The sequence below is a fragment of the Epinephelus lanceolatus genome, chromosome 7, assembly GCF_041903045.1.
Source record: "Epinephelus lanceolatus isolate andai-2023 chromosome 7, ASM4190304v1, whole genome shotgun sequence".
Classification (NCBI taxonomy): domain Eukaryota; kingdom Metazoa; phylum Chordata; class Actinopteri; order Perciformes; family Serranidae; genus Epinephelus; species Epinephelus lanceolatus.
In genome coordinates this window covers 42,765,469-42,775,323 of record NC_135740.1, presented here as the reverse complement: position 1 = coordinate 42,775,323, position 9,855 = coordinate 42,765,469, and the positions used below count along the sequence as shown (strand labels likewise).

The 9,855-nt window shown below is 41.4% G+C and overlaps 1 protein-coding gene across 1 annotated transcript in view; it reads left to right on the top strand.

The window, feature by feature from the left end:
* Window positions 1-285: 285 nt before the first annotated feature.
* pde6a (phosphodiesterase 6A, cGMP-specific, rod, alpha) overlaps window positions 286-9,855 on the top strand; it is a 50,294-nt gene continuing 40,724 nt past the window's right edge. Inside the window, exons 1-2 of the mRNA XM_033633633.2 lie at window positions 286-622; window positions 3,205-3,346. Coding sequence (XP_033489524.2) covers window positions 294-622; window positions 3,205-3,346 — 471 coding nt within the window. The 5' untranslated portion in view covers window positions 286-293. The remainder of the gene's footprint in view (window positions 623-3,204; window positions 3,347-9,855) is intronic.

Sequence of the window (9,855 nt, the reverse complement as noted above, 5' to 3'; positions counted from 1 at the left end):
TGTAGTTCTCCTACATGCTTGGCACACAGGAGAAGTTTTAGGTCTGCTACTGTACCTCACCGCTACACACTACTAAATCCTACACACTAGACCTTTCAGTAAAAGGTTTTTGTCAGTGGATCAGTTTTTGGTTATCCAGCATCAGTTTCTGAAAAAATGTTGAACTGAAGGTGTTTTGCATTTATCTTCCCCAACCAGACGTGTCCCACATTTGATTTGAATTGCTAACCATCCAGCCCTGAGCATCTCTACCATCTGCCTCACATTGTCCCCTGTCAGCAGCAGCAGCAGCCATGGTGGACGCAGCGGCAGCAGAGCAGTTCCTGGATGCCAACCCGCAGTTCGCCAAGCAGTACTATGACATCAACTTCCGACCCAAGGTCATCTCAGACCTGCTTGACAACAACCGCAAGGCGATGATGGACGTCAGCACATTCCACGACATGTCCATGGTGGACGAGAGTGAGGTCCTCTTCGATCTGGTGCGGGACATCCAGGACAACCTCAATATGGAAAAGGCCGTCTTCAACCTCATGAGACACCTCAGCTTCATTATGAGGGCCGATCGTATGAGTTTGTTCATGTACCGGCAGAGGAATGGAACGGCCGAGCTCGCAACCAGGTTACTGGGTTTTTTTTGTTTTTTTTTTCTCTTTTGATAAGGTCTCACAAAAAGGATCATGATTACTAAAACAGAGGTTATTTATTGTAATTTTAAAGATTTATTTCATATCTGATTGCATGAACTACACATGTTGGTCTCATGAAAAGTAAGCAGTAACAGATTAGCCTGGGACACTAAACATTATAGACGGAAATTAGTCAGATAAAGAAACTAGCAGTGGAATATTTTTTTCTGTATTGTAGAAATCTTATCACGAATTGGACAGTTGGGTTGTCAGAGTTTAATTTAAAAGCCCATTGTGTTGGATTTAGGGGGATATATTGGCAGAAATGGAATATAATGCAGTAAGTATGTTTGATTCAGTGTATAATCACTAAATAATAAGAATAACTAAAGCTGTGAGGCACGATGAACAGGCCTTCGCACCTCTGCGCAACTCAGGGGTGCTGCCAGGACACTGACTGATGCTGCTGTTCCTTTCTTTGAAAGTCGGGCCTTCTCTGCAGTAGTGAGATGTTATATCCTTCATAGAGTGTGGGCGTTGGAGTGACCTATTTCACAGTTGGTACCACTTCCTGTGTCTACTATGTGGCGCTGCAGGACACATTAATTATATGTCATGTTGTTGTACATCAGTTGTTGACCCCACTGGTAAATTTCATGTAAACCAAAAGATAAATGTCTGTAAAGACATACATCCTGTTGCCAGAATGAAGCTCAGTCCTGGAGCCTTATAAAACGTGAAATTTGGGGAAGCTTGGACAAGGTACTCAGAAGTTACAACTTCCTGTTTGCTGGCAAAACCTGGAAGTTTGACGTCTTGCCACGGTTACACGGTTGGAGGAAAAATCAAACTTGGAATAACTTTTGATGCGAAAGGACTTTAGATGTTACAGCCAAAATCTGACGTCAATCAGATGAAATCTGTGGGAGGAGATTGTTAAAGTACGACCCCTGGAAATGGCTAAAAATGAAACATTAAACTCAAAATGGCTGACTTCCTGTGGAGTTTAGGGCATGGCTCCAAGAGGCTTTTTTGTATGTTTTTGGATGTTACATACGGCTACAAATTTTCTTACCTCTAGGTGTAAAGTTTGACAAGCAGAACAGTGTTGGAGAAACACTGAACTGTAACGTGAAGCTGCTTTACTCCTTTATTCAGTTTTTAGCAGTTTCAGTCAGCTTGTCTGTTTGTTTTGGAGAGGAAGAGACCTCTGTGGATAATTTAGCGCCTGGTAAAAACCTCCTGAACGATGAACACTAAGGAATTTTGATTGGGAGAAGTTTGGTTGGTTGCAATCTGCAGTCTTCACCACTAGATGCCACTAAATTCCACACACTGCTCCTTTAACTGCCTTGATCCATTTTCTATGGAAGTGTAGAGGTGGCTTTTATGAATTGATGCCATCTGGTGCGATTAGTCGCAGCCCACAGCAGAGTGTGAAACCAGTGTTTGTCCCCAAGACTGTGGGTTTGTGGTGAGTGTCTGGAAAAAACATCATCGTGCTGTGTGAGATTTTCATGCCAGTGTTGGTGATGTTTTCCAAGATCAGGTCTTTTTTTCGTCCCTCATTAAATAGCCTAAAAAGCCTAAAAATGTATCATCGCTCAGGCAGGAAAAGCAGCAATGTCTCGGTAACAAACATCTGCTTTTCGTGGCACTATCCCCATCAACGAGTCACTACAAAACACCCATGTTTGGAAACAAAGCGATGACTTGCTGAGGTCTGCAGTTTGGCAGCCATTTTACCTACAGTAGCTAACATTTCATCTGCCTTCCCTTTCTCGCCTGTCCAACACTTAAACTTAAAACTGTTGCGGTAGTTGATGAGCTGTGTTTCACTATGAGATAGATGGGTAGCTTACCGAGGAGGAAGTGGGTATACTGGCCTTTATATTCCAAAGTGGGTATAAAGTTAACAGCCAGAAAAAGAGGTGGGTATATACTGTATACCTGCGTATACCCTCCACTGCACCGGCAAGATTATTATTTTGTTCATTTAGAAAAACAGGACAAATATTTTTTCCTCAAGTGAAGACATTACACTTACAAACTTAACCTTGCAGAACCCCACACTGTAAGTTTTACATTCAAACTGCTTCCTGTTTCTATTTGCTTTTCATCCATCTTATGATTACCTGGTGTGGAAACATTCCTGTCACTTTGCCAGCGTGGAGCACATTGCTGACATTTTCAGAGAAATCTTCAGGGAACCGTATTGAATGAACACAGATGCTGTGTTTTTTTATCAGCACACAGTTCCAGACACTCACATTTGGCAGCTTAATTAAATTAGAGAACGTTAGCTGAGCATTTCTGCTTCTTTTGTACCGTTGCAATAATGCAGTTACACATTTTCATGCCCCCGATAGAAGCCCACTACAGCCAGACCCCTCATGTTGACAGCTCCAGTGGTGATTTAGGGTGTAGTCGCCTTGCTCAAGGGCACCTTGATAAGTGTCATTTGCATTTTCTCTCTCGTTTGTCTGAAGGCAACACTTTAAAATAACCTGTTTGAGTTAAAAATGCTTTAGTTGCATCGCACATTATGATTTGATTTGTTTATCTTTACCTCCAGGTTATTTAACGTCAATAAAGATTCGGCGTTTGATGAGTGCCTGGTGCAGCCAGACAGTGAGATTGTGTACCCGCTGGATATGGGTATTGTGGGCCACGTGGCGACCAGCAAGAAGATGGTCAATGTTCCAAATGTTTCTGAGGTAAATGCATGTGGATATTGTGTGTATTTTGTGTGTTCAGTGTTTAGTAGTAATGTTGCATTAACCTGGGAATCAGACATACATTACTAGTTCAAGTATTCATATAAAAAAAAGTTCCCTCACGCACATTTAAAGATATAGTATGTAACATTAAAAAACAACTAGACCTATGTTATATAATGTTTCTGAGTTGTGTACTTACATTATCACAAATGTTTCCAACTATGTTTAAACACAGAGAAATCTGTCCCCTTTACCCCCTCTAGTCGCTCTAACTTCTTTAAAAGCACAGGAAACACGATGATAGGTCATGAGGAAGTGAGGATTTTTTTTCTGCCACACAGCATCATTTTTTCATTTAGTGCATGCCACTTTGCAACACAGTAATCCACTACTATATTTGAATAGTATTACAGTATCATTCTAGCTTACTATAATGTGCTACTGTTACAAGTGGCTCATGCCATCCACATCCACATTATATCCACGTTATAATGTTACAACGATGTTCAATACACTCATAAAGTTAATTTTTGTGTGACTCTAAGTGCTATATCGTGGGCAACTGGACGTGCTTGAGTTTCTTGAAGAGGCTTCTTCAGTTCTGACTGACTTCTTGGATGAGATGTGAAACACCTTCAGGAAACTCAAGCAGGTCCAGTTGCCTACGATATAGCACTTAGGATTGCTTTATTGTGAAAGGTTACAGTCAGCATTTATTCTAGGGACAAATGACATTTGACTCTGCAGTAGTCAGCTCTGATTGGCTGCAGCTGATCGGAGGTGGGGCCAATGAATCAGTTGACAATAGTGCAAACATGACATCCGAGTTTTGCTCCTTTTCAAGGAGGTGCTAATTTTGGTTGAAAATTAGCACATATATCCTTCCTTCCTGTCACACAGCACAAAAATTAAACATTAACATCCACAGTAACATGTAGAAAAAAATAAGAAACAAACAAGCTTAAGGTGGACTCCACAGGCATAAGTCTCAAGTATGTCTTGTGACATTGTGGGGCAGATATGTCACGCTGGCCAATTTTAAACAGCCCTCGGCTTGACTTACAGAATATACTATATCTGGTCCACCACACAATATTGGTTAATCAAGAAAGATGACTTTGCTTTTTTCCGTCTCCTCACAATGGCAGCATTATCATACAATTTGTAGATGTTCATCAAAGAGGAACTACGCAGGCAGAACTACTGTGGTTTCATGAACAGACAGTACAGTACAAATGTACAAATGGTTACCTAACAGCAGACCTTTTTCTGTCAGGTAGCAGACGTGGCCACAGAAAAGAAGCTTAATTTGACAGTGAGGGCCGCTGCTTTCAGGAGCGATGGAAAGTTAAATGCATTTTCACTGAAAGAAGAAACAGTCACGTTTGTCTCGGTTTATTTGAGTGTGTATGTTTTTAATAACCACCAACTCTTATATTGTTATAACTCTGGTTTTGAAATGTTTCGTCTTCAGATTATTTATTTTTGATATTGCTTATATTATTATGATTGTGTAATTATGATTATTGTAGGCACTATAGTATTTGGAATTGGGAGAGAGTTGTTTATGTTTACTGATATTTTTGGACTGTCTTAGACCATAGGAACAACGTGTATGTTACATCTAGTGCAATTTAGATGGGTCTCTACATTTTGAATCTGGTAGACCTCACTGAGAATTCAACCATTTTACCCTGTGTTACTGACTTGTTCTACATTTTGACTTTCACAAAATCTAAACCTGATTAGTCATGTAAAAAAAATCAGTGAACTATAAATAGCACTGTCTGCTCAGTCAACATTCAAATCCATTTTTTGCCTGTCTGCTGTTGCTCTGTCTCTGTTTGACCACCAGATGGCGACTTGAAACCACAGTGTCCCCCTCCACTAATTCCCTCCATCCAAAGCCAGCTCAATCTCATTACAGCCAATACCTTTGACATTTGAAAATGGCTGGCAAGCTTATTCCCACGTACACTTCAAGTTTGCCACGCTACTGCAGGTCCACTCACTTCTCCTCCGCCTCCTCCTTTCCTGCAAAGTCCTGCACCAACTGATATTGTGACATTTACACTTAATAAGGCAGCGGCCCACTCCGCATAACTGATGGATTACAAGCCCTCCTCTGTATCAGTTCAATCACTTCGTTTCATGGGAGATTAGAAAGCTCAGCTGCCGATGTACAAACAAAACAGACCCGGGTCGATTGTTCCCGTTTGGTTTTTATCGGTTCTGTTGCCAGGCCCGCCTGTTGTGTCTTCGCTGTGAGCCGCAACACAACAAACATCATTGCGCTGTTCAAAAAAACCCCCTCTGTCCGTCATGCCGCAGCTTCATACAAACACATGAAAGCAGGATGGGAAATGTGGCAAGTGGAACAATATCAAAGCCTCCAAGCCTCAGTCTCCCCGGTCGCAGCGAAGGAACGGCTAATGTTTCCCTATAATTGGTTGGCTTTATGATGCTAATGCACTGAGGATGGCCTTTCAGAGTGATGCAGAGGCTGCGAATCACTGTCTCTCGCACTCTATTTCCATCCCAGTCCAATCCACTGCAGGCCGGTCAACCAGTCAGGATCCTTGTAGGTGGAAGGTGGGGATTATAATGTGTCACTGGGATTACGTAGTGAGCAACAGCTGGCCTCATTTCTCCCCGTTCTTCTGTCCCTGCCTCCTTCAAAGTGAATTCACAAACTATTAACTCTGAATGTGTATTTGAGGTGTGGTTCATCGAGGGGTGTGTGTGAGGAAGGTGGAGAGTGTCAGTGGCGGAGGCTGCAGATGAAGCCGGTTAATCTGTCCTGAATTAGAGCGATCCCAGATTACTCCCAGAGGTCACACAGGCTCGGAGCCATTTTTACAGGCTCAGCACATTAACACACCTTTAATCTATTCTGTTGCAGCGTATTGTTCCAGTGTGTTGAGTTTTCTTTAGGGGAGCAGCGACACCTCGGAATCCACCTAATGTGTCACAACCTGAGAAACTAAATGCACCAGGGAGGAAGTTTATGTATGATTTATATTTGCAGATTATATATTGAATTATTTACACATTTATTGCATATGTATGTTTTTATTATTTATTTATAAATTACATGTTATGCATTTCATTTAAGGAAGAGGAAGTGTGTCTTATCCCACGGCACATTTACAATATTTGTTTAACAAATTATCGTATAGATTTAAAATAGCCTACAGTGACAATTATTATAAGTCTAACCAGGAACTGTAGACTTTCTGTTTCCTATCTACATAGATGTTACATGTCTTCCCAGCAAAATCAAGCTGGAATAGTTAAACAATAAAGATCTGCACACATTAACAGTGTATCTAAATACATAATTTGTGTTTTTGTTTTTACACCAGAATAAAACCTGTACTTAGATTATGTTTCTAAAGTGTAGAGCTGCTGGGCAAAGGTCAACGCAAAGCTTCAGCTGAGGATAACAAGCAGGATGAAGACTTCTCTGGGCTTTAGTGGGGTCAAAGGTCAGCCAATAACAAGCTGTCAAACTGCCCAGATCTTTGGAATGGGTTTATTTGTAAGCTGTGTGCGGCTGCGGTTGAATCAGCTACTGTGTGGTGCTGATCCAGGATCAGCATTGTCTCTCTGGTAGTGATTTTCCCTCTTCATTTCCTGGACTACTGCCACACCTCAGGCAGTCTCCTACATAGTGAGGGAAAACTTTAGATGTTAGTAAGTACAAAAGATGATTTAGTGTTTTAGTTGGTGGTGCAGGAAGAGAGCTGCTGTAATCCCAGTACTGAAGCTCAAACAGATGCACAAATTAGAATAAATCCAAGAAGACACAAGGCAGGAATGTACTTCAGTGGAACATATTGCACTTATTACTTTACTACATTTTGTCACACACACATTAAGTGATCGAAAGCTCTTTTTTTGCCCCAGGATATGTATCTGCACCTGGGTAGGAGGAGAGGGTGTGCTGTCCAGATTTCTGTGCTCAGCATGTGCCAGCAGCAGTTTCAAAAGGAATACGTCACCCCACAAATGTACGAAATGTATATTAGTTATTCATCCATTATACATTAAATTTGAGAAAACAAAACCCTGTTTTTCCTCACATGCCTCCAGTGAACGAAGATCCAAAATTGTAGCAAATTCTTGATGAATTAAAATAAATGGAGTCCGCTTTTAACAACAGCAGAACTATATCAAATCATCGTCTGTCACAAACTCACACAACTTGTGCGTATCATCATATGAGGGGTGAGTTTTGAGCCTAACCGTGAAAATGGGTAGCTAGGCATGCCAAATATTTTTTTATAATCTACAACCTTTCCGTATTATCATTAACAATGTCCACATTTCGAATGAGCTTGTCTTATCAAAAGTTTCCGCTTGATGGGTCCCACATTTTCTGACGTCTGAGCAGAGGCACACTTGTCGCACCGTGTCAGTGAGCAATTTGGAACTATTTGAAACTAACCTGGACAATTTTCTTGCTTGATTCATTGCTATGGATGAGTGCTGGCTCCACCACTATCAGCCTGAAACAGAAGAACAGTCAAAGCAACGGAAGCATGCGTCATCTCCCACGCCGAGGAAGGCCAAGGTCACGCCTTAGCTGGGAAAGTGATGGCATCATTTTTTTTTGGGATTCCCGAGGGGTGGTGCTGATTGATTTCCTTGAAAGGGGTCATACCATCACTGGAGACTGTTACCCTAACCTACTGAAATGCCTCAGAGAAAATCTGAGAAAAGAGCCGAGGAATGCTGACCAGAGGAGTCTTCTTCCACCATGACAACGCTCTAGCCCACACCTCAGCGGTTGCCATGGCAACATTCCATTACTGAAGGTTCCAACTTCTTCCTCACCCACCCTATTCACCAGAGCTGACGCCCTCGGACTTCTACTTTCTTCCCCATCTTGAAAAAAGCTCTAGCAGGCAAACGTTTTTACCAACGACAATGACGTCATGGAAGCCATGGAGGAGTTCTTAGGGTCCCAACCTGAAGAGTTCTTTTCCACTGGGATAGAGATGCTTCAGCACTGCTGTAGCAAGTGTGTTTCCCTTGAGGCGGATTATGTTGAAAAATATAAGCACTGAAAAATATGTATCTTGTTTTGTTTCCTTGAGGCTCAAAACTTTTCAGTCGCCCCTTGTAGACTGTAAAAATAATGGACGTAGCCACTGTGACTTCACCCATTGCCTGTCACTCAAAGCAGCCCACCCTTAGTAACCTAACTTTAAGTCTTAATAATATGTAGACGGCTGAGTTATATAAAAGTACCAGGCTGTAAACATGTTTATTTCCACTGTAAAGTTGGACATTTTAACATTGAGGGGTCTGTGGAGATTGACTTGCTTCTGGAGCCAGCCTCAAGTGGCCATTAGAGGAACTGCAGTTTTTGGCATCATTTTTCAGCCCTGAAGGAAGGTTGGCGCCCAGCTACACCTCACATTGTGTACATACTTAGTCAGAAACTCTTTTAATTTGAATCTTTTTGCAGGAAGTATTGAGTGCTATTAAAAGTAAATATGCATGATTTTATTGACAAAACAAGGTAATAAATTGGGGCATTTGTATATTTTTTGACATAGAAACCATTTTGAATCTCACAGTAGGATACTATCTGTATTTGAATAAAGGTGACACCATCTCAGCCAAATGTCCTGCATTTTCCTCAAAAGACGCAACGCCGCCTTTTTGGAAAGTTCTGATTATACGACTGGATAAGTGAGACTTGGGTTATATTGCAGGAGTTGTGAGTGTCTGTAGATGTTTTAATGTAGTTTTACTGTTGTTAAACGTAGATCCTCATTACTTTAATTTATCAAGAATTTGTTTCCATTTGTGGATTCTTCATTCATCGTGGAGGCATGTGAGAAAATCGTTTGTTTTTTTTTTTGTTTTTTTTGTATGAGTTCAACATAACACAAGGTCAATGATGTACAAATGGTCATTTGAAGGGTGAAATATTCCTTAAAGGTTTCTGAGGCACAGGGATGAAACATTAATGATGTAAATGTTTGACTTTGAGGACTTTTCTCCTGTGGGTGAGTGTGAGGTTGGTAGGTGGGGCAGATAAATCAGTAGTGCAGTAGTGATTTCATAAATCGGCTAGGCTGATATATTGGCTGAAAGTAGCACATTAAAGATTGCCCAATATGTCAACTGAATGCTAAAGATATGTTTAAGTGCTTGTGACAGTTTCAACATGCCATTGTTTGTCCATCAGAGAGCAGTGACGAGTTTATTTTTCATCTCTAAAATTTCCAGCTCAGTTCTTGGCTGCTGTTAAAAGAAAAAAACCCTCACATTTTGCCTCACCCAAACTCAGGACTCAGTCACCAATTCTGATCCCCCGGAGGGCCGCTCTCTGTAGGTTTTTGTTCCTTCTTGGCAGTTAATGAGCCGCTCTTCTTCTGCTTCACCCCTGGAGGAACACAATTGATGACCCCTGCTGTACATGAGGAGCAGTAGGTTGAGTGCAGCAGGGAAGGCCTTGAGTTTGTGGATAATGGAAAGCCTTTGCCAGC